The 25660-nt window shown below is 44.6% G+C and overlaps 1 protein-coding gene across 5 annotated transcripts in view; it reads right to left on the reverse strand.

Moving 5' to 3' along the window:
* Positions 1 to 25660, reverse strand: part of KTN1 (kinectin 1) — a 111947-nt gene that overhangs the window by 67673 nt on the left and 18614 nt on the right. For 3 of the 5 annotated variants that reach the window (XM_075065782.1, XM_075065784.1, XM_075065779.1), the window contains exons 2-3: positions 24261 to 24435; positions 1175 to 1760 (exon numbers count right to left, since the gene is read on the reverse strand). In XM_075065782.1, coding sequence (XP_074921883.1) covers positions 1175 to 1697 — 523 coding nt within the window. In that variant the 5' untranslated portion in view covers positions 1698 to 1760; positions 24261 to 24435. Of the gene's footprint in view, positions 1 to 1174; positions 1761 to 24260; positions 24483 to 25660 lie in introns of all 5 variants that reach the window. The other 2 variants (XM_075065783.1, XM_075065780.1) reach the window with 2 other exon arrangements.

Below are 25660 nucleotides of genomic sequence, written 5' to 3' on the forward strand. Positions count from 1 at the left end.
AACAAACAATAGGGTTATGGCAGTTTCGGTAATCCAAGGACAAAAGTTAGTTGGGGTTGCCCTTCAAACAGTTTTTTCAAACCACATTTCATAGCCAGACCCACAAAGACAGTTTCTTAAAAGATCTGAATACCCACATCGTAGGATTTAGTACATCTGCTTTTCTATTCTAAACCACAAACCAACAATGTCATTTTTTTTTCCACTCCCTGTGTCTAACAGGTTACAGCTGCATGTAAAAAGGCCAAGACCTCCAATTGTTTTTGAATTATTTTAAGAGTTGGAATAATTTTTAAACTGTTGTTCATATGTAAGCAATTGTAGTTAACACATTTAACATACTAGCTTTTGCTACTTCGATAATACGGATAAAAACCAAGCCAAGATGTCAGTCTATGATCAGGCTGCGTCCATGCCTTCTGCAGGAAGGATCTACACTCTAGTAACTGAGGTTGGCTATAATGGCTGTACCAGTTTCTTTTCTAGCTCCAGGTAGCATTTTATTTAAAATTTTCTACTTCTTACAGCTCCAAGATAGTTACCCAGTGGAAAGGGTTCTTATCGTAGGTATCGGACTTCGCAGTAACCAACTTATATAAAGAGCCTGGGAACTTAAGGCAAAATGAATTGTCATAGGATTCGGAGCTTTATGTATGCCCACTCTCATCAGAGCAGCTGTTAGGTGCTAGAGTTTGCAGTACTGTTGTAGCCATGTTGAGCCCTGGATATGAGCGAGACAAGATGGGTGAGCTGGACCAATAAAAACTATTACCTCACCCATCTCATCTCTCTCATGCCCTAGGGCCTCATTTTGGGATAGTATGATGCCAGAGTGTGTCTAGCAAACATTTTTCTGCAGTCTTTGAGGTAATCAAGACTTTAATAGTTTAAGACCAATTTTGCCAAACCATAGAACAAACCAGAATTAGGAGATAAAGTAGTTCTACTTCTCATCAATTTTGCCAGAGGTAAATAAATGTGGTGGGGGTGGGGGGGGAGACTATCACTGCCAGATGAAATATGGAAAAAGCAAAAAACCCTTAAAGATGAGAAGTGAACTTTTGCCCAATGCAGAACTGGTAGAACAGTTCTGATAAATAACTAAATACTACATTGTCTTGCAGTAAGCAGAACACAGTTTTGACATGCAAGTAATATATGTAACATGAGATACCGATTCCATTTTTTTGCTTCTTCTGCCCAAGTTTCTTCTTCGATCCTGCTGCTTCAGAGGGTGGAGTGGGCTGTTTCGTAACAGGGACTGGTTCAATTTTCTTGCCTGCAGGCTTGGATCCTTCCAACTCCTTAGATACATGCTCCTCTTGCAGAATCTTATGTTTCTTCTCCTTCTTCTTCCGTTCTCTAACGCTGCTCGAAGCTTCAGTCAGACCCAAGGGAACAGGAAGCACGTGCTCTTCATCTGCAATCAGGGCATCAGACAGTTTAAACTCCCGAGGTGTGCTCTCAGAATCCGACTCGTGGAGGTTCCCATTCTGAGCATCTTTCCTTTTGTTCTTTTTCTTCTCAGTTTTCTTTTTATCCGTCTTAGAAGGCAGAAACTTTTGGTCTCTTTTTTGTTTTGCAAGGACTTCATCGTATAATGTTTCTTTCATGAAAAGCCAGAAGAATAGGAAGATGACTGTAATAACCACTGAAGGAATGAGGATGATAAAATAGGTAGACTCATAAAACTCCATTGTGCTTTTTCTTAACTACTTCCTTTAAAAAAAAAAAAAAAGAGAGAGGAAAAAAGAAAAAATCTAAGGACAAAGAAAAACAAGAATTAGTTTCAGGTCAGATTTCTTCAGACTCCTTAACTACTACAATATTTTTTAGATAATTACTTCTAAGGCTACTATATCAAAACTAATAGTTACTTCTTAAGTGCAAATCTGAAAATCTACATAAATAAGAATTTCTGGAATCAGTTATCCTAGGACAAATCACCTCTCAGAGGTTCTTAGTCTGTACAGAAAAGCTTTACAGTTTGTAACACTAGTGTCCATTAGTTTAAGGGCGGGGGAGTTCCCCACCATCTGATTTTCAGGAATTTACATTTTTTAACTACCAAAAAACACATCACAAAATACTTCAAAGGCTGTCCAGCAAGAACCAATAAATACAGGGTAATAATAATAGGAGATATACCAATCTCCTAGAACTGGAAGGGACCTTGAAAGGTCATCAAGTCCCGCCCCCTGCCTTCACTAGCAGGACCAAGTACTGATTTTTGCCCCAGATCCCTAAGTGGCCCCCTCAAGGACTGAGCTCACAACCCTGGGTTTAGCAGGCTAATGCTCAAACCACTGAGCTATCCCTCCCCCCATAGTGTCACCCCTCAATCCAAACCTTTTGCAAAAAGTTCAACCACGCTTATTAAGTTTTAATTTAGTCAAGATAAATCAAATTTCAGCCTATTATATAGCCAGATATACGATATAACCTTAGAAGTGAGCTGAAGGGAAGAGGAAAGAGAAAACCAAGGCCTAAATCTTGGCCTACCTTGAAGAATGTCCTGAATCTTGCCCCAGACAAAGAAAGGATTTGTTGGATAAATATTCTGGTTTTAAACAGGGTCAGGGCAAATGGACAGGACCTAGTTCATGGAGGGCCCCAATCTTTAGGGAAGGTTTAAAAGGACTCCTGAGGCCCCAAAAAACTGTGTGTTCTGAGCTGAAGATGTGATGAACTTGAAACCACAAGGAACCCCACAGGGTGAGGTTTGGAAGCACTGCTCCTACTACAGCCTGTGTTAGGGCTGAGGGAATCCTGGTAAGCTTATTAGTATGTGTGTAGAGTCTCTTATTGTTTTTCATGTTTTCTCTGTAGTGCTTTTACCTTCATAAAACAGGCTTGCACAGATACTGTGTGGTATCTGCTAGGAATAACACAGTGAAGACATGGAACTGTTCAGCCTGGAAACATCCCCGTCAGAAGGGAGAGAGTTGTGTGTCTCCACCCAACAGAGGTGATGGCCAGGGAGGCCAGAGGGCTGAGAGTGGGTGCCCTTGCTGAAGTGCTGAGGGGAAACACAAATGCAATTGCCCTGAACTGCAAAACTCCAGAAAGCCTTTGACAAGGTCCCTTACCAAAGGCTCTTAAGCAAAATAAGCAGTCATGGGATACGAGAGAAGGTTCTCTCATGGATTGGTAACTGGTTACAAGATAGGAATCAAACGGTAGGAATAAATTATCAGTTTTCAGAATGGAGAGAGGTAAACAGTGGTGTCCCCCAGGGATCTGTACTGGGACCAGTCTTATTTAACATATTCATAAACAATCTGGAAAAAGGGGTAAAAGGTCAAGTTGCAAAATTTGCAGATGATACAAAACTACTCAAGATAGTTAAGTCCCAGGCAGACTGAGACAAGCTACAAAAGGATCTCACAAAACTGGGTGACTGGGCAACAAAATGGCAGATGAAATTTAAATGTTTATAAATGCAAAGTAATACACATTGGAAAACATAATCCTAACTATACATATACAATGATGGGGTTTAAATTAGCTGTTACCACTCCAGAAAGATCTTGGAGTCATTGTGGATAGTTCTCTGAAATCATCCACTCAATGTGCAGCGGCAGTCAAAAAAGCAAACAGAATGTTGGGAATCATGAAGAAAGGGATAGATAAGACAGAAAATATCTTATTTGCCTCTATATAAACGCATGGTACGCTCACACCTTGAATACTGCATGCAGATGTGGTTGCCCCATCTCAAAAAAGGTACATCGGAATTGAAAAAGGTAACAAAATGATTAGAGGTATAGAATGGCTTCTGTATGAGAAAAAGATTAATAAAACTGGGACTTTTCAGTTTGGAAAAGAGGCGACTAAGGGGGGATATGATGGAGGTCTATAAAATCAGGAGTGGTATAGAGAAAAGAAAGAAAGAAGTGTTATATACTCCTTCTCATAATACAAGAACAAGGGGCCACCAAATGAAATTAATAGGTAGCAGGTTTAAAACAAACACAAGAAAGTATTTTTCATGAAATGCACTGTCAATCTCTGGAACTCCTTGTCAGAGGGTGTTGTGAAGGCCAATCCTATAACAGGATTCAAAAGGGAGCTACATAGATTCATGGAGGATAGGTCCATCAATGGCTATTAGCCAGGATGAGCAGAAATGGCGTCCCTAGCCTCTGTTTGCCAGAAGCTAGGAATGGGCAACAGGGCATGGATCACTAGATGATAACCTGGCTGTTCATTCCCTTTGGGACACCTGCCATTGGCCACTGTCAGAGGACAGGATACTGGGCTTGGTGGACCATTGGTCTGACCCAGTATGGCTGTTCTTATGAATCATGTAATAACACTGATTATCTGAGTTGAAGCGTATAAGACATCAAGAGAATTCTGTGGAGTTCATCACATGACCATACATGCACATTGACACTGGAGTACATAAGCAAAGCAGAAATGCAAGGGAACATACATGCAAGCATCCACACTTCAAAATAAAGCCATAAATCTAATTGTAGGTCCAGAATTGACAACCTACTTTTATTTTTGACTTGGACACTATGGATATATTTTGTTAGGAAGTGGAACAGAGTTGGACTTCTGTACAAATTTTATTTTCCTGACTTTAACCTGCTTTAGACTATTAGTTTCCAAGGGCTTTGTCTACAGGGTGGGATAATGCACGCTCTGGGAGTATGATTGCCAAAGCAAATTAGCATGTTTCACATTAATTGGTCTGTGTAGACCCTGTTGGTGCATTTTAACAAAGTGTTTGAAACAGTATTACATTAAAGCGCCATAGGTAACTTTTAGTGACCAAGTGTACATAGGCCAATTAAACTAAATTGAATCAAGGCCACTTTGTTTTTGAATGAGAATGTCCACACGAGGGTTTAATGCAGTTAAATTAATCCACTTTTAATTCACAACTTTAGTTTGGATTAATCTTTCTGAGCATCCCTGTGTGGAGAAGCCAAAAGAAAAAGAATCCACCTATAATAATCAAAGTTATAATCATTCAAAAAAAATGAGGCTAGAATTCCATCTGAAAATATGCAGCTACAAATTCATTAACTCTGAACTTCATTTAAAAATAATTAAGGTTGGAAGTGTGCATGTCAATGGAGTCCAGCAAACATGCTATCACTCCCTGTACAACAAAACCTACACCTGATTATCAGAATATGTAGAGATGAGCAGTTAAGAAACCCAGCCTGTTTCCACAGCCATGTAAATTGTGTCACCTCTCTAGCCACCCCCTTTACAGTGCCCATTCACCCACAATGGTGCCCCCTAAAATTTTGTCAAAATAAATGCAAAAATCCTACCAAGACGTTACCAGGAAATTTTATTTTCTTTGTATCTGGAGTCAGTAACAAGTCAGTGTCTCTCTCTCTCATAAGCACACAGTCCTGGGTAAAAATTGTGTGCTGGCTAAGCCATAGATTAAAAGGAGAGAAGAGCAAAGGACCACTTCTACATCCGGACACTTGAAGGCAAACCATATGGAGTATATTTCTACCACAGTCTCAGTACAGGGATTCATTGATAATCCCTCTTTAAGAAGCCCATTAATTGTTTCCCTGCTGCACTTGGTCTGCGGTACAAGCTGATAATTTTTCTAAGCTTTCCCTCCAAAGAAATAAGAATTGCTTGTCAGCAAAGCCAATAAAAAATAACTTGAGTTTGTAGGCGGAACCATTTTGATGATTTTAAGAGACTAAGGCCTGGTCTACAAGGGGGAGGCGGGGGAGAATCGATCTAAGTTATGCAACTTCAGCTATGTGAATAACGTAGCTGAAGTCCAAGTACTTAGATCTACTTACAGCAGTGTCTTCGCTGTGGTAAGTCGACGGCTGATACTCCCCTGTCGACCCCGCCTACACTTCTCGCTCCGATGGAGTACCGGAGTCGACAGGAGAGCACTTGGCGGTCAATTTATAGCATCTAGACGCAATAAATTGACCCCCACTGGATCAATCACTGCCCGTTGATCCAGAGTGTAATGTAGACATGCCCTAAGCAACGAAGCTGGTGCAGAATTAGGCAGCGCCTTTGTTACACTGTACCTCCTTCCAGGAGCACATGACCCCAGTGCTTTTGGATCTAAACTGGCTCCCTATTCACTACCAGCTAGAGGGTTGCCAGGCATCGGGTTTTCGACCAGAATGCCCAGTTGAAAAGGGACCATGACAGCTCCAGTCAGCAGTGCCAACCGGCCTGCAGCAGCACAGTGGGGGTCCAGAGCTAAGGCAGGCTCCCTGCCTGCCCTAGCTCCACGCAGCTCCCAGAAACGGCCACCAGGTCCCCGCGGCCCCTAGGCACATGGGCGGTCAGGGAGGCTCTGCACACTACCCCAGCCCCTAATGCCAGCTCTGCAGCTCCCACTGGCTGGGAACCGGGACAACCTCCTTCCCTCATCCCTCCCACCCCCACACCCTCAGCCCCCTGCCTGGTGAAAGGGAATGAGGGCAGGGAAGAGCGAGTGATGGAGGGAGGGGGGATGGAGCGAGCCAGGGTGGGACCATGGAGAAGAGAGGTATTCAGTTTTGTGCAATTACAAAAGGTGGTAGCCCTAACCAGTTACAATTTTATAGATAAAAAATCAGCAAGTAAAGCCCTAAGGGGGTAGGGTCTACTCATCTGAAAGACCACCTCTCCTCATGCTACATCATCACACACAAGCTCAGCAGAGGCCTCACCCACAAGGGGAGGTGAGTTACATATATAACAAAAAGAGTTCACCCATCAAAATAAATAAATAATTAAAGTTAAGACAATTTTTCGAGACACCATAAATTAAAACTTCTAATTTTTAATCCAGCTTCCCAGACAAAGTCGAGCCTCGCATGAGATGCAGCATGGGGAATTTCAGGAAGGTTTGTCTCTTTTTGGAAAATAAGTGTAGGAGTTTGAAAGTTGGGCTTACAACAGAAAGCTAGCTTCCATTTTAACTATGAAGCAGCTATAGTTACGCTATAATACCAGCTTCTTTTGTTAGTAAGTCAAATTAGTTCTCTTGAAAAAAAATGAATTTGATATTTCCCTCAGCCAGAGTCAATATTGAACATTTACACAAGAGCCTAATCCTTGAAAAAAAATGTGTAATTATGCAGATTTTTCACAAGTGTAATTAAACTGATCATTACAGTACATTATTACAGTAGTTATACAATTCACAATATCCAACTACATAAGAATGCTCCTTGAGAACCATACCAGTCTTCTCCATCACCAACATACAACTCTTTCAGGACTCTCAAACTCTCAACACTATCTGAACTCAAGCAACATTAATTGACTGCCATTCATTGGAGCCCTTACCCCACATATCTGTCCATGTTCAACACAAGACAGTCAGGTGGAGTGGACCTAAGTGCACTAAAGAAAGGAACACTGCAAAGATCCCTCCCAGTAGTCAGAAGAGATGTTGGAACAGTGGACAAGACAGCTTTGAAAGGAGTTGCAGAGAGCCACAAAACCACACTCCAAGATCTTAATGCATTGCAACATTTTCATTGTGATGTTGCATCAACATGAAATGAAGCTGAGCAAAACCAGCACAGTATCATAATATAACGGCCTCGCAATGATTTTGTGGCTCTCCACTAAGGAAGATGTGAGCCATCAGAGCTGAATACCAGAGCTCCTGAGTAAATACAAGAAGAGACTCATTTTTAAACAGAACAATGGGTCAGTAGAGGATACATGTCTATAAAAGCTTCAAATAATTTCCAAAGGAGTTGTCAATAAGTCATGATGGCAGTTTTGTAATGAGGAATATGTACCTGATAAAACGAGTTCCTATCTGAGTTAGCAGACACGTTCTAGTCTTTGCAGTGAAACTCCTTTTGGGTAAGTTTGTTCCCCCAAAGCTTTATTCTGCATGTACAGTACACTAGATTTTCAGAATCCCAATGAATCAAATTAAAATGTCATGAATGATTACTGCAAAATAATAATTTTGCAGTAATCAAAATAGCTTGGAAATTCAGGTTCAGTTGCATAACCTCAACGTGTTTTTAAAACATGGTTACCTACTTTTCCGTAACTGTTGGCAAGATATGTTGTACATACCCACACCACTGTGGGTGAGTGTGCACCTCATGCACAGCTGTCGGAGAGGTTTCCCTCAGCAGTACCTGTTGGGGCAGGATGAGCCCTCTCTGGTGCCTCACACCACTGCACCCAGGTGTAAAGAGCCAAGCGGTTCCTGACTCCACTTGGTTCCTTCCAACTGGAAAGACTCTGGTAGGGAGGGGAAGGAGAAGACACATAGAACACATCTCGAAGAACAACAGTTACCTATCATTTCATAACTGTTGTTCTTCGAGATGTGTTGTTCACGTCCATTACACATTAGGTCTGCACGCGCTGCGTGCACGGATGTCAAAAACCTTTTCCCTTAGCGGCTCCTGTTGGGCTGGCAGGGAGGCCCCTGCCAGAGTGGCGCCTCATGGTGGTACATATATACCTCTGCTGACCCGACCCCCCTTCGGTTCCTTCTTGCCGGAGACTCCGACAGAGGGGAAGGAGGGTGGGAAGCATAATGGACGTGAACACCACATCTAAGAACAACAGTTACAAAGAGGTAGGTAACCATATTTTCTTCGAGTGATTGTTCACATCCATTACACATTAGGTGACTCACAAGCTTACCATAGGAGGAGGGTAGGAGTCATGGAACAACTGATTGAAGCACAGCCCTGCCGACAACTGCATCCTCTCTGGCCTGATGATGGACTGCATAGTGGGCTGTGAAAGTGTGCACCGACGACCAGGTGGCTGCTTTACACATCTTCTGGAGTGGAACCTGTGCCAGGAAAGCTGCTGAGGATGCTGGAGCCTTAGTTGAGTGAGCCGTGATCGCCGGGGCTGGCACCTTGGCGAGTTCATAGCACATGCGGATGCAATCCACAATGCACAATGATATCCACTGTGTCAAGACAGGAAGTCCTTTCGTTCTTTCCGCAATGGCGACAAACAACTCTGTCAACTTGCAGAAAGGTCTTGTCCGCGGCACATAGAACGCCAGAGCCCTACGGACATCCAGAGTATGCAGGCTATGGTGACTCGGGTCCATGTGTGGTTTGGGAAAGAAACAAATGTCTTGCCTCATATGAAATTGCGAGATTACTTTAGGAAGGTATTTGGAATGTAGCCTAAGTTGCATTTTGTCCTTATTAAAAAAAAAACTGTATAAGGGGGCTCCGAGATGAAGGCCCTCAACTCAGACACCCTCCTTGCGGACATAATGACCACCAAAAATGCCACCTTCCGGGAGAGGTGAGTGCAAGAGGCTAGGAGCTCGAAAGGGGATCCCATAAGCTTGATCAGGACCAGGTTAAGGTTCCAGGGACGGATTGGTGGGCATGAGTAGGGAAACACCCTCTCCAGTCCCTTGAGGAAGCGGGCTACCATAGGGTTGGAAAAACACTGACTGCCCAGACTCCCTCAGGTGGAACACCGAAGTGGCAGTCAGATGCACTTTAATCGAACAGGGGGCGAGACCTTGATGCTTGAGTTGCAGTAGGTATTCCAGGATGACTGGAATGGAGTGGCTGTAAATGTTTTGGTTCACACCAGCAGGAGAATCTCTTCCACTTAGCTAGATATGTTGCCCAATTACAAAGACCCGAGCTGCAGGCAAGAGTGTTTGACCACGTGAGTGCACGCCACCATGTGCCCTAGGAGCTTCAGGCAGCATCTGGCTGTGGTTGTGGGGAACCTCAGCACTGAGTCTATGGCATGCTGGATGGCCACAAATCTGGACTCCAGGAGGCTCGCCCATGCCTGTACCGAGTCCAGGACTGCCTCGATGAACTCCAGCCTTTCATGGGTATCAAGGAGGATGTGGGCACATTGACTAGGAGACCTAGCCTGCGGAATAGGTCCAGTGCCACTGCCACATGAGAATGGACCTCCTGCTCGGACCGACCCGCCAGGAGCCAGTTGTCTAGGTACGAGTATACTCGAATTCTCCTCTCTCATAGAAAGGCTGCCACCACTGACATGCATTTCGTGAACACACAGGGGGCTGCTGCCAGACCGAAGGGAAGGACCATAAACCTTTAATGGTGCTGGTTTATGGTGAACCGCAGGAACCGTCTGTGAGCAGGATGAAGAGCGATGTGAAAGTATGCATCTTTCATGTCAAGGGCAGAGTACCAATCCTCCAGATCCAGGGATGGAATAATAGCGCCTAGGGAGACCATGCAGAAACAGATCTTGACTAAGAATTTGTAAGAGCCTGCAGAGATCTAAAATGGGTCAAAGACCTCCCTTTGCTTTGGGGATGAGAAAATAATGGGAGTAAAACCCCTTTCCCCTTAGATCCCGAGGGACCTCTTCCACTGCCCCTCCCTCGAGGAGCATTTGTACCTCCTGTATAAGGAGTTGCTCATGAGAGGGGTCCCTGAACAGGGACGGAGAAGGGGGGTGGGAGGGAGGGAAGGAGGAGACCTGAAGTGTGTATCCCACTTGTACCGTGCTTAAGGCCCAACGGTCTGAAGTTATACGGGACCGCACACGGTAGAAGTGGGACAAGCGGTTTAAGAAACAGGGAAAGATCCAGTAACTGGTTCGGAATGCTGTCCTTGAACACACCTTCAAAACCCCTGCTTGTTGCCACCCCTGCCCTTGGCTAGGCGTGGTGTTCTGCCTGCACCTGTTGTCTCTGCCTCTTCTGCAATATGCTCCTGCCTAGGGCAAGGCTAGTATTGCCTTTGCTGCAGCGGCTGGGGCTTGAAAGGTTTCCTCTGCGTAGCTGGGGTGTGCATCCCCAATGACTTGAGGGTCTCCCAGGAGTCTTTGAGGCTATGCAGCCTGGCATCCGTTAGTCCAAAAAGAGACCAGACCCTTTGAAGAGGAGGTCTTGAAGTGTATTTTGGACCTCTGGCAGAAGGCCTGAAACCATGCCGAGCGCCTCATCACCACTCCTGAGGCGACTATTCTGGCTGCTGCATCCACCGAGTTGAGAGAGGTCTGCAGTGGTGTCTTGGCTACCACCTTTCTTTCATCCATGAGGGTTGTAAACTCAGGCTGGGAGTCCTGGGGCAAGGAGTCTTTAAATTTGCAAACTGCACTCAAAAAAACAGAACAATGCGGAACTTTAGAGCCTACAAGTCCACTCAGTCCTACTTCTCATTCAGCCAATCACTAAGACAAACAAGTTTGGGTTTACATTTACAGCAAATAATTCTGCCCACGTCTTATGTACAGCGTCACCAGAAAGGGAGAACAGGCATTTGCATGGGACTTTTGTAGCCAGCATTACAAGATATTTTCGTGCTATATATGCTAAACATTCATACGCTCCTTCATGCTTCAGCCACCATGCCAGAGGACATGATTCCAGGCCAATGATTCTCATTTAAAAATAATGTGTTAATTAAATTTGTGACTGAACAACTTCAGAGAGAATTGTACGTCTCCGGCTCTATTTTATCCACATTCTGCCATATATTTCATGTTATAGTAGTTTCGGATGATGACCCAGCACATGTTGTTCATTTTAAGAACATTTTCACTGCAGATCTGACAAAATGCAAAGAAGGTACCAATGTGAGATTTCTAAAGATAGCACAGCACTCGACCCAAGGTTTAAAAATCTGAAGTACCTTCCAAAATCTGAGAGGGATGAGGCGTGGAGTATGCTTTCAGAAGTCTTAAAAGAGCAACATTCTGATGCGGAAACTACAGAACCTGAACCACCAAAAAAGGAAATCAACCGTCTGCTGGTGGCATCTGTCTCAGATGATGAAAATGAACATGAGTCGGACCACATTGCTTTGGATTGTTATCGAGCAGAACCCGTGAGCAGCATGGACCAATGTTCCCTGGAATGGTGGTTGAAGATGAAGGGACACATGAATCTTTAGTGCATCTAGCACGTAAATATCTTGTGACACCAGCTACAACAGTGCCATTAGTACATCTGTTCTCATTTTCAGGTGACATTGTGAACAAGAAGTGGGCAACGTTATCTCCTGCAAATGTAAACAAACTTGTCTGAGCTCAAGAAATTGGCTCAAGAAATAGGACTGAGTGGACTTTTAGGCTCTAAATTTTTACATTGTTTTATTTGTGAATGCAGTTATTTTTTTGTACATAATTCTGCATTTATAAGTTCAACTCAATGATAAAGAGATTGCACTGCAGTACTTGTATTAGGTGAATTGAAAAATCCTCTCTTTTTTTACAGCGCAAATATTTGTAAAAAAATATATAAAGTGAGCACTGTACACTGTATTTTGTTGTAATTGAAATATATTTTAAAATGTAGAAAACATCGAAAAATATGTAAATAAATGGTATTCAATTATTGTTTAATTGGGATTCATTTTTTTAATCACCTGACAGCCCTAATTATTTTCTTCTTCAGAATGACAGACTCATCTGATGAAAGAAGCCCCTTATCTCAGGTGCACCAGAAGATGCATCTGCAACCTCTTTACGGTAAAAGGTATTTTATACTTGATCCAAAGAATATTACTACAACTTCTAGTTCTATAATCTCAGCAGAATCAGTCTCTGCTCCTGTTCTACTCTTGTTACTCACTACAAAGTCAAGAGGAGCATGAACAAAAGCATGCTTCCACCATGAATTCTGTGATCAGACATCTATGGAATAAATGCAGGAAGCGTGATGGGAGAGATAGTATTCAGAAGCCACAGGAACCTCTATACAGAAGAAAGTTTCCAAAAAAAAAAAATAAAAAAGCTTTACAGATGTGATTTGAAGTGGATGCTTCTACCATGCTTGTCAAAGCATTCACTTTAAGGAGTCAGCCTCTCACGATATGCCTGATGAGAAAAAAATGATCTGATAGCTATATTTCACTAGCAACCCCTGCATAAGCAGGCTGTAATGAAAACGTTCCAAGCTACAGTTTTGAGTTACAGTGTAAAACAGGAATGACAAGGCTGACTGCCTTCAGCATGAAATGACGACATTTATAAAGCTTTTGATACAGGCTAGATACATTCTCTCAGCACCAAATGGGTAAGCATTGTGCCTTGCATGAAGTTGTATTTTATATCTTTGGTCTAGTTCAGTTTCTCTCAGATGTGGCACGGGGGGGGGGGGGGGCGGCTGTCCCGAGGCCATGACGCCTTCCTAAACAAGGATAAGGGAGAGGGGCAAAGTAGCAGCCCTCCCTGCAGCACATAGGGGCTCCAGGCATTGGCTTCCCCACCCGCCCACCCCCCTACACACGCCACCCCACAATCTTCAGCTGCGAGGCTTCAGGTGTGGGCTTCAGCCCCCCTGCCTGGCTTCAGCCATGGGACTCTGGCAGGGGGCTCTGGGCTTCAGCCTCCCTCTCCCCCTCAGCTCCAGCCCTGGGGCTCCAGCTCTGGGCTTCAGCAGTGCCAGCCTGACTGGGTGCCATGGTCAAGAGGCGAAGAGTGGGTTGAGCCCAGGGTGCAAAGCTGCAGAAGGGAGCTCAGGGCAATGGGAGGGGGGAAGCAGTGACCAGGAGCACCAAAATACAACTGCACATTATTTTTATTATTGAGCATGCAAAAAACCCTTCAGAAATAAATTACAACGATTTGGGCATGTACATGTGCAGGTTTGTTTTTCCTAAAGTTAAGTATTTTAAGAAAATTTGTCAGATTGGCATTTGTTGTAAGAACCTGTGACTAGCTCACGATCAGAACAATTTCATTCCAATTCCCATTCATTCTTTCCTGTCCAATTTGCAAGCGTCCCAAGCAAAAGGGAAACCAAACTGGAGGGAGGGGGAGAGAAGGGGTGAGAAACTGTCAAGAAGTAGGGAAGGTAGGATAGAGAAACTACTTTCATCAAAAGTTACAGGGAAAAAACTTGAAGAAATAAGGAAAGTGGATAGAAACTAAACTATTTAACCTGTTCACTTCTATTCTTTTTAACAGTAGCATAAGGATACTTTTCAAAAAAGTACTGTAATCCTTTTTCCTAATAGGGTTTGCAAACAGCAGTTTTATTAAACACAATAGACACTACAAGGTGCAGCCCTTAGTAAGACAGAGCCACTTTGGAAGTGGTTGTGACACTCCACAATGCACAGCAACAGCCAAACACAACAAATCCTGCTGTAGCCAATTACTTAACGTGCACCCTCCCTGCCAAGCAGCAGCACAGTTAAAAGCACACTGATTTCATGCACTGCTACAAACCCTTGACATGCTACCCATCAGATGTTTACCCTGGAAGAGGCTTTTTAAGTTGAGCTTCTGATTTCTTAAATTGAATAACTGGGCTGGATTTGACAATCCTCCTTTCCCCGTCTAAAAAGCTTTTATACTCCTTACATAAAGTTCTAAACCTATTACCTTTGACGGCATCTCTCTAACCCTTCTGCAAAGGGAGAAGAACTGGATTCTTCCCTGAGTTAGTAAAGCTGTCTAAGTTTTGATATTTTCACTTTTTAACCTGCACTCACCCAACACCACAGAAAATGCTTAGTCAATTATTTCATTTCTAATGCTGCATCTAACTTGATTGTTTATTAGCAACTGGCTTCCTGTGAGTGAGTTAACTTCGTATTATATTTCACAATACCAAAAGCTACTGTGTAATTAGAACTCAAGTTTCTCTCTGCTGATATATAACCTTCAGATGGATATTCAATTAGTTTTAATCCTTGGATCTAAACTTGTACTCTGCAAGACAGAAATAAGTTATAGCTCCATCTGGTTGATGCATGAGCCATTCTTAGCTTAGCTCTGCATGTTAAAAGTATGCTCACTATGAATTCTGGGGTCTCAAGACTCATGTAATCCCGAGATTTTTATGCGACTTTAAAAATTAAAACATAGCTAAGGACAATGAATTTCATTTTGATTTTTAAAAGATACATAGTAAGATTTCATTAAGGCTATAGCACCCTTAATCAGGGTTTTCCCAGGGATTTTGTCAAGAGGGTTCATGAACCTTCTTACTGCTGAATGACACAGCATCTTGGTCACCCAGCAGCCTGAGCCATGCCAGTAAATCCTGTGGCAGAGACTGACGAGATACTGCACTTAAACAAGCATCAACTTGCATATGCAAGGTTTTCCCAATGTTATACCTAGTGATCTTCGGCACTCTAGGTACAGTATGTAACCACATAACTGAAATCAGTAGATTATGGTTCTTTTAGTCAGTATTTAGCCGATTCACCTCAGGAGTACAGCACACAGCGTCATCAATGGAACACTGATTAAAGTACCCAACCAGAAGTTACTGTTTGACTATATATTTTATGTCTGTACATGACCAACCATACACCTCACTGTCTAACAGAAACCCTTGAAAAGGCAATCCTCATTTTCTCAAAGATCATAGCCCTTCAGAGAGGAAGGCTTCAGAGTAATTAGAGAATAGCCCTAGGACTTGAGAGATCTGGGGGCAATCCCTGCTCTGCTACAGACTTTCTTTGACACATTGGGCAAGTTTTCAAGGCCTAGTCTACGCTAGAAAGTTAGGTTGGCTTGGCTACATCACTGAGAAACGTGAACAATCCACACCCCTGATTGGTGTAGTTAAGTCGACTTAAGTCCCCACAAAAGCAGTGCTAGGTCAACTGACTAATTCTTCCATCGACCTAGCTACCAACTCTTCGGGAGGTGGAGTATCTACGCCAACAGGAGAATCCCTCCTGTATGTGTAGGTAGCGTCTACACTGAAGCACTACTGTTGCTCACCTATAACACTGCAGCATTTCTAGTGTAGACAATCCCCAGGTCTCTGTGCCTCAGTTCCCCAGCTATAAAATGAACTATAAAATAAAGTGAAGATAAATCCATTGAAGATTATTAGGTGCTCAGACACTAAGCGATGGGGGTGAGATAAGTACCCAGAATAGTCAGCATTTGTTTCAGTTCAGCATGGTTGTTACTAAAGGTGACTTGCAAAGAAAAAATAGATTGGGTTTGTTTACTTTGTTCCCTTTTGATGTATAAAGAGATTATTGTTTTGAGATCGTTCCTGAGTCCACAGGTGCATGCACATGTCCTGTCCAGGCAAGAAGGCTGCTGCCTGGAGGGCTAGAGTAGCGTAAACCAATGGTTCTCAACCAAGAGTATGCGTACCCCTGGGAGAATGCAGAGATCTTCCGGGGTACTCATCTAGATCAGTGTTTCTCAACCTGGGATTGCAGCTCATGGGATGGGTTATGGGGGGGATCACAAGTGCAGGGGCAGTATTAGAGGGTGGCAAGCAGGGCAATTGCCTAGGGCCCCACAAAGCTAAGTTACACGCTTGACTTCCACCATCTCGGGCTTCAGACAAGGCTCACAAGTGAAAAACGCTTTCAAAGTATCACACTGAAAAGTAAATACAGTATTTATATTCCAGTCAATTTACTTAATTATATAGTAAAAAAATGAGAAGCAGGCAATCTTTCAGTAATCGTGTGCTTTGACACATTTGTATTTTTGTGTCTGATTTTGTAAGAAAGTGGTTTAAGACAAATCAGACTCCAGAAAGGGATACAGGAGTCTGGAAAGATTGAGAACCACTGGTGTAAATGACATTACAATGAAAATAGAGCCCCTTAGAACAAGGGTTATTAGACTATTTAGAACTTGTTTTGGTTTTAATACCGAGCTATCTTTAGTGGCTAATTAACAAAGGCTTCCTTTATTTAGAACATTCAAGGGTCAACACCTTAGCCTTTCAAGTAAGGTGTTAAGCACTCACAATAAAAGTAGCTTATACCTCACACTGCTCCTCCAATAAACCAGGGAAAACCAGATTTTAAATTTTTACTATTTCTAAGGGTATGTCTACACTGGCAGAATTACATTGCTGGAAGTTACAGCGCCGCTCAGGGTGCTGAAGAGAACGGCTGTTGCGTGTTCACATTGTCAGCTGCCTGCCCAATAGGATGTTCACATTTGCAGCACTTGCAGTGGTATTCAGAGCAGTGCACTCTGGGCAGCTATCCTCACAGAGCATCTCTTCTTCTGCTGCTAAGAGCTGTGGGAAGGTAGAGGAGGGTTGCAGGCAGAGGTGAAAGTAAGCCGGTGCAAGCCGGTACGGCGTACCAGCAAGGGCCAGTACACCGTGCCAGACTGCACCGGCTTTCGCTGCAGGGATTTAAAGGGCTCTGGGCTCCCCGCCGCAGCTGGCAGCCCAGAGCCTTTTAACCCCCCGCCAGCGGCTCCGGCGGCGGGCTGGGGCCAGATTTAAAGGGCTTGCCTCTGGGCTGCCGCGGCGGCAGTCAGCCCCAAGCTCTTTAAACCCCCCGCCCCCCAGCTGGTGCCCTAGGGCCTTTAAATCTTGAGGCCACACCCCTCCCAGATGAGGCTATGCCCCTTCCAGATGAGTCCACACCCCCCTCAGGACTCCGGCAGTAACAGTAAGTCCTGTAAGGGGTAAGTCCTTTCACCCCTGGTTGCAGGGCACCCTGGGTCCTGTCCCAATGCCCTGTGATGCATTGCTCTGCATCCCAGCAATCCCTGTGCTTCCATCCGCATTTCGTGTCATCTTTCAACAGTTTGCATACTGAGCGCCCTGCCTCTTCGGTCTGAAGGAATGGATCCCACACTGTTGACCAATACGTTGCTCGCTCTCACTAACATGTCATGAGTGGCAATGGAGTTATTCCTTAAACTACAAAGGCAAAAGGTGTGTGACACTGATCTCGCCATGTGTAGTAGCTACAACACGAGATAGACTGTGGCATTCACTGAGGTGCTGGCCACAGCGGAACGCTGCTTTGGGGCTTGGGAAACATTGCCATGCACATCTGGATGATGAGAAGGGACTGCAGAACTTTTGGAGGAGGAAAGCCACATTTATGGAACTGTGTGATGAACTCGCCCCAGCCCTGCAGCACAAGGACATGAGACTGAGAGCTGCCCTGTCATTGGAGAAGCACGTGGCGATTGCACTGTGCAAACTGGCTACTCCAGACTGCTATCGATCAGTCGCTAACCAGTTCAGAGTGGGAAAGTCGACCGTTGGACTTGTGTTGGTAGAAGTGTGCAAGGCCATTAATCGCATCCTGCTCCAAAAGACCGTGACCCTGGACAACATGCGTGACACTGTGGATAGTTTTGCACAAATGAGTTTCCCTACCTGCGGAGGGGTGATAGATGGCACGCATATTCCAATTCTAGCACCAGACCACCTAGCCACTGAGTACATTAATCATAACAGGGTATCTCTCCATGGTTCTCCAGGTGCTCGTGGATCACCGTAGGCGTTTCACAGAACTTAACACAGGCTGGTCTGAAAAGGTGCATGACGCGCACATCTTTCAGAACACTGGCCTGTTCAGGCAACTGGAAGCAGGGACTTTTTTCCCGGACCAAAAGGTCAGCATAGGGGAAGTCGAAATGTCCATTGTGATCCTGGGAGACCCTGCCTACCCCTTAATGCTGTGGCTTATGAAGTCATACATGGGGCACCTTGACAGCAGCAAGGAGCGGCTCAACAACAGGCTGAGCAAGTGCAGAATGACTGTTGAGTTTGCTTTTGTCCATTTAAAGGCCCAATGGCACTGTCTATATGGGAGGCTGGACCTGGCAGATGACAATATTCCAATGCTTATAGCCGCATGCTGTATGCTCCATAATATTTGTGAAGGGAAGGGTGAAAGCTTCACTCAGGGCTGGACCGCTGAGGCTGTGTCTCAAGGCTGAATTTGAACAGCCAGAGACCAGGGCTATTAGAGGGGCACAGCATGGGGCCATAAGAATCACGGATGCCTTGAGGCAGCAATTTGAAACTGAAATCCACTAATATTTGTTGCTATGCTCGGGTGTGCAGTGCTTGTAATGTTAGGAGGTGATTGTGATTGGTGCAGATGATGCACTATGAAGGTTTAAGAAAATTGCCTGTTTTGCTTGCAGGGCTCTGTTTGCTTTCAATTAATAGAATAAAGATTGCAGCAGGTACAAACTGGAGCCAGGAGGTTGATAAGAGTGTGTTGGTGGTATCCAGGGGGGACCACGCACAGGAAAGAGTTTTGTGACAGTGGCTGCAGGGGAGGGCGGGCGCAGAACTGCTCAGTTTGTAGTGCTAGTAGCACCTGGAGCATGTCTGCTTGACGCTCCATAACTTTTAAGAGCCGCTTCATGGTTTCATTCTGGCATGCCATGTTCTCTTCTCGGTACCTCTTCTCGCTGTCCCACAACTCCTTTCATTCTTGTTCTGGCCATGGAGTGCATCATGACATGACGCAAAAAGTCCTCTTTAGTTCTTCATGGCTGCTTTCTAATTCTGCGCAGCCGTTCAGCCGGCGATAACAGAGGGAAGCTGGGCTCCCAAGGTCATATCTGTGAAGTCAAAATGCAGTTTGCAGAAGCAGTATTGTTTGCAACACACAGACCACTGATTCAGTGATGTCAAACACAGACACTATTCACATTCCTATCACTAACTGGCTGACCCCAGCCAAGCACACAGGAGCCACAAGACCCCCAAAATGGTGAATAACCCCAGGGGCAGAGGAAATCAGTGTTCCAGGACCGTACTGTACACTGGGCACGTGGCTCTTGGAGAGCCAGCACTGCAGGGGGGCCTTATAATCATTCCTGTCCCCTTATTTTCCACAGGCTGTGTTCATTATGGAAGATATGTCACTGCTGAGGGTGAGCAGGGAATCAAGGGGGTCTTCTCCAAGACTGCAGCTTCCGCCCTGGCCCTTATGTAGTTTGCCTGTGTGCACCAATGGTCCCCCACCCCTCCCCAGGGACAGCAAAGTGGAGAGGGAAAGTCACCCTTAATGGGGCAAGAAACAAAGTAGCTCTGTCAAAGAACCTGAGGCAGCAAATTGCCCAGTATCTCCATGAGAGTTTTGTGAGATCTCTGAGGGGTATTCCCATTAAGTTAGAGAATCAATCAACAGCCTGCTCCACCGTTCACACTAGGCACATCATACAGACACGCCTGCTTTCTGCAACCACCTGCCCTCAACAACTTGCTTCAGCGATTCCCAAAATCAAAGCCACTTACCAGGGGACTCCTCTCCTGTTTTGAGTGTCAACAAGCTCTGACAGCTGTGACTGGCTAGTTTCCTCTGGGGTACAGAAGAGCTCCTGGCTGCATGCATCTCTGACCTCCGAGTCATCCTCTACCTCTGGGTCCCCCTTCCCCTCCACAGCCTCGTCCAAGATTTCCTCCTCTTAGCTTGGTCCAATCTTGATCGGTACGCGAGCCACCAAAGAATCCACAGGGGCCTTCACAGTGGAGGTGGGGTCGCCATCGAGTGTCATGTCCAGCTCTTTGTAGAACCAGCACCTCGTGGACACAGCACCAGAGCGGCGATTTGCCTCCTTGTGGTAGGCATTCTGCAGCTCCTTCACTTTGATCCTGCACTGCAATGTGTCCTGGTCATGGCCCCTTTCTGTCACGCATCGTGAAATCTGTCTGTAGGTATCATAATTCCTATAGCTGGAGCGCAGCTGGGACTGGACTACCTCCTCCCCCCAAATGCTGATGAGGTCCAGCAGCTCAGCATTGCTCCAAGCTGGGGATCGCCTGGTGCGTGGAACTGGCACAGTGACCTGGAAAGCTGTGCTGAGACCACTGCACATGCCACCAAGCAAACAGGAAGGAGACTTTCAAAATTCCCAAGGAATTTAAGGGGTGGGGCTCACGGTTGGTCATCTGAGAGCAGGGCAGTAGAATTCAAAACCATGACCAGAGAGGTGAGAAAAGGCATTGCAGGACACCTCTCAGAGCCCAATCACAGTGCTGTAATCTATCAGGGTGTCTACACTGGCACCACAGTGTTGTAGCTCTGGCACAGAAAGCTGTTCACCTCTCGTCAGGGTGGTTTTTGGTTTTGGATGTTTTGGGTTTTTTTACCTTGCTGCAACTGCGCAGTTTCTGTGCACTAAGTTGGTCGGCAGCGTGTACACCTCGGGAGTTACACCGCAGAAAGCTGCTTTACTGCGCAGAAACTTGCCAGTGTAGTTAAGGCCTACACATTACAAATCCCTTTCACCTTCTTTATACATCAGAAAGCAAAAAAGGGCACAAGCTCTAGAATTTTCCAGGTCACCTTGAAAACTGGACAAGTATTAGTAAAAGTGCAAAACAAAGATCTAGAAATCAAGAAGAGTGATTTTAATTTTAATAAAGGAATTATTGCACCAGCTTTGACACAAACACCTAAATACACTTACTGTACATGACTACTTTTGCATGCAATGTGCTATTCAAAAGGAGTGCCCAACATGTGTGCTCTGTTTGAACCAGTGCCCTTGAAACTAGAAAAGTCTCCGGAAGAGAAGTGTGGTAAATCAATCACAAATGCAATCAGTTAATTGTTACAGCACTGGTGATACTGTCCAGATCATACATTAATCTCAGACTCCTAAAATTAGACTTAACTCTTTATGCCTGGGAAGGCTAGAAGCCTTAACTGAACATGCTTAAAAATTACTCAATATAGCATAGTTGGTGTTTTAAAGCAAACAATAAAAAACAACAAAAAAAAACAAGGAGGAAAAAACAAGACTTGTCATTACCTCTTTTTGTCCTTGACTAAACTGATCCTATTAAACCATTTGCTGAACGCAATAATCTCAGCACTGCAAATACCCAGTAGGTAAATATTTTCCATTCCAAACATGCTATTGTTTCTGAGCATACCCCAACAAATGGCAGTTGTTTTACATTACTAATTTATTAAATTCCACAAAAGTTTGTTTCATTTCAGCAAAGGCCTTTAACCACATACTTACAGAAAGGGCATATTTAGAGGACACATACATTACAGTCATGAGCTTGCAGTACCAAGGACTGAAGCTCTTAATCAGGCAGGAGCATTAGATGCCTATAGTTATACCCAGGGCCGGCTTTATGTCGATTCCCCAGAATCAAGCCCTGCACCAGGGGTCTTTGGCAGCATTTTGGCAGCGGGGGAAGGCCTGCTCCAGGAGTCTTTGGCAACATTTCGGCAGTGGGGGTCCTTTGGTGCTGCAGAAGACCCAAAGCGGACCCCCCACAGCCAAAGTGCCACTGAAGCCCCAGATCATTACCGAGTATTCCAATTGGGCCCCGCGGGGCAAAGCCGGCCCTGGTTACACCTATAATTGAATGACCTTGATTTTGTAAAGAAGGACCACAGATAACCATAAAAAATCCATAGCATCTCCTGAACACAGTGCCAAGTTACTAGTAGAAGATTATCGTCAAGGAAGGGGAAGAAGGACTCCATAAGGAGAACTGAGCTGAAGCTACAAATTGCATTCTTATCAATAGCTCAGGCAAAATTTGAAATCAGACAAAAGGTTTTGAATATCATCAGAGAAGTGAAGCTCTCGAACAGCCTCCCAAGGGGAACAGTGGGGACAAAAAAACCTAACTGGCTTCAAGACTGACCTTGATAAATTTATGGAGAGGATGGTATGATGGGACTGCCTACGATGGCATGCAGCCAATCTACGACCGGTAGCAGCAAATATCTCCAATGACTAGTGAGGGGACCCTAGATGGGGAGGGCTCTGAGTTACTACAGAGAAGTTTTTCCCATGTATCTGGCTGGGCTTAAAAGTCTATGAGATTTCAAAAAGGTGTGTACACGTACACAAAGAGGTAGACAATTGCTGACTGAACATCAGTATCTAGGAAACTCCAATACCTCTTACAATATTTATGAAAGGGAGACTTTATCTACAATAGTTGTAATAGGCTTTTTTTTTTATGCAAGTGACAACACGAGCTCAGGGCAGACAGAAGAGAGGACGATGGACGAAACTAGGAGGGTAAATAATTTGACTTGCAATAGCGCTACTGGTACCACAGCCATGATACGCCATCTTAGTTTTCAGAACGATGCTGCTATCAGATACTCCTGTACATCTTTAACGTCACTACTAGCTAGTACCAGAATCCGCTTAGCATCCTTTCTCCATGACTTCAGAGCAGGGCCGCCCACAGGATTCAGGGGGCCTGGGGTCTTCGGCAGCAGGTCCCGGAGCAGGAGAACCCCCCACCACCGAATTACCGCCAAAGACCTGGAGTGGAAGAAGCTCCAGGGTCCCGGAGTGAAGGACCCCACTTCAGGGGCCCCAAAAAACTCTTATGGGGGCCTCTGCAGGTCCCGGGGCAAATTGCCCCACTTGCCCGCCCCCCCCCCCAGGCGGCCCTGCTTCAGAGGTACTCTTTTGTTATCTCTTCAGTGCCTTGTTCCAAACTGTTAACCACGCTTCATAGTTTCTGTAGGCCAAGCACATCACACACACCAGGGACTCCCCTTGCATTCCCCCGTGAGCTTCGTGGGCCACCCTCCTATTCCCCTCTGTTTCAGAAACTCCCCACAGTCGTTCCCACTCCCATTCCCCAGGGTTCCAGACTGTTAACTCCTCTAGAGACCTTTAACACCCAAGACTTAAATAGGTGGACTTTGGATTAAATTGTTTCCCTTTCACCTCCTCTTAGCAAACAAGGGAGTTGAGAAACAGGTGTATAATTGTCTGCTCTTCAATCCACCAGACTCCAAGGCTGAAGTTGGGTACTGTGAAATGATGCTTCTCTGCCTCAATCTCAAAATATACCAGGTTTCTCCTGTTTTCTCTCACCTGCCTTCACATCCTGTCCTGAGAGCGCATCAAGTTTAAACCAAAGAGAAATTCATTGAGAAGGTTGAGATTTCTGATTTGAGCCTTTCCCCCACCACCATGGGACTGCATCTGAGCTACTTTTCAGGCAACAATTGTTCGACCATTAGAGAAGTGCTGAAGGCCAAATTACCCCCCAGTATACCTGCACAGAGGCACTCTGAGGATATAATTTGAAAACAAAGGCATCGCACAGCTGGCTGTGCTAACTATGCTGTTGATATCCAAGCCTGAAAAGAATTCAGTTCTCTCTCCCAGAGCTTTGCTGCTTCTGCAAGGGCAAGAAGTTGTAAGAGATCTTACTTCTTCACTGAAGTCAGATACATAGTAGAGAGGGCAGATCTGCTGAGTGAGAAAGCAGCCCCCGTTTACACTCAGCTTTCCGAGTAGAACTACACTCAGTTTCGCTTTCTTGTCATTTTAAAGTACCACACAGACTAAAAATGAATTGCTTTATGCTCACAATAGTCCCGTCTATCTGCTGTGCAACTAAATGGCTTCTGTAACTTTGTTCGGGACATGTTGTTTTGTTTTTCACAACTTGTTTTCACATTACCTACTAGTCCTGAATTTTGTAAGTAAAACAAAAGCTTACTTTTTCCAAGGGTCCTTACATAGAAAGAGTCACTCCACAAAGCTCCACATTAACGCAGGATTATATGCCAAAATACAAGTAAAAGCTATTAGACTGAGAGCCAAAAAGCTGCTTTTAGATTAAAAGAAGTCTGAACAGCAAGCAGTTTTACCTGCTATATGTACTCCGGTATCTGGGAGGGTTCTAGTTTCTGCTCCAACTCTGAATTGTGTGGCAGTTAAAGCCAGGAATAAATTTGATTCAGCTCTCTTGGGTCTGATATTCAAAAACACGATCCATCCACAACTCCAGCTGAAGTCAATGGGAGCTGCAGGTATTCAGCACTTCTGAAAATAAATCAAGCCATCAGCATGTTCTTATTTGGATGAGCTGTCTGGAAAGTTAAAAGAAGTTACTGCAAGTGAAGCTGACTTTACTAACTACAACAGCTTGGGTTTATCAAGCATAAAAATCATTTACATGCATTTAAAGCCATTATTTACCCCCCACAAAGACAATAATGGCCCTTTCAGAGTAGTTGTGGTCTATTGTGCGACTACATACTTAGGACATGATCCTCCATAGATCACTGCACGTTGAGGGCTTCTCTTACATTGTCTGACAGTCACCATACAGGAGATGCTGAGTATTGCGCATCCAAGGCCTGATCTATAGGTTTTGTACCAGTATGACTATTCTGGTAAGGGGTGCAATTCTTTACTGACAATTATACCAGTACAACCCCTAGTATGGACACCATTCTACTGGTATAAAGGTGACTTACTCCAATAGAGCTTGTTCCCCGTCCCATAGAGGAATGAGAGATACCCCGTTTATACCATGGTAACTGCACCCACACTAGAGGGGTTGTATCATTTTAACTATATGGTTATAGTTAAAGAGGTACAACTTGTGTGCTTAGAGAAACCCCAAGACAGAAGAGTGGACCCGTGACCCTTTGACTGTAAACTGACCTTTATAGAGAGTAACGACAGAGGTGTGTACTACCCACTTGGTTTTAACCATTTTGTTCATTTGACTCGCTTACTCTGAAATTCCAAGTGCAAGCAATACTGGTAGGGTCAAGTTTCTTTTAAGAGAAATAAAGATCTGTCCTTTCATCCATAAAACTCTGTGCTCAACTCATTCTTAATGGGAGCAGGAAATGGCTAGATGGCAGGGGTGGGAGGGCAGCAGGTTAGGTATCAGGCTCAACCTCTCATCTCTGAAGATTTAAACTCAACTCCTAATGTCAAGACAGCTTACAAAGGAGAAAAATATTGGGCTTGTATCCTGTGCTTCTTTAACGTATAAAGGGCTGAAAACTGTCAGAAGAAAGAGGACTTGTGGGAAACGCAGGTCTTGTTTACTTTGCAAGATGATGGTTGCATCTAGGTTTTTGTGCACAAACTTCTCACTAGTGAAGCTCCACTAATGGGAGCACCAATGCACACAAGAAGCAGGTTCTCTTTACCAGCGTAATCAAGAACTGCTCTGAGCAAAAAGAGGACACAGTGCCATGAACACCAGTGACTGATTCACTCAAGTGACTCTACTGTAGAGAGCACACGC

The sequence above is a fragment of the Chelonoidis abingdonii genome, chromosome 4 (genome assembly GCF_003597395.2).
Source record: "Chelonoidis abingdonii isolate Lonesome George chromosome 4, CheloAbing_2.0, whole genome shotgun sequence".
NCBI classification, from domain to species: Eukaryota; Metazoa; Chordata; order Testudines; family Testudinidae; genus Chelonoidis; species Chelonoidis abingdonii.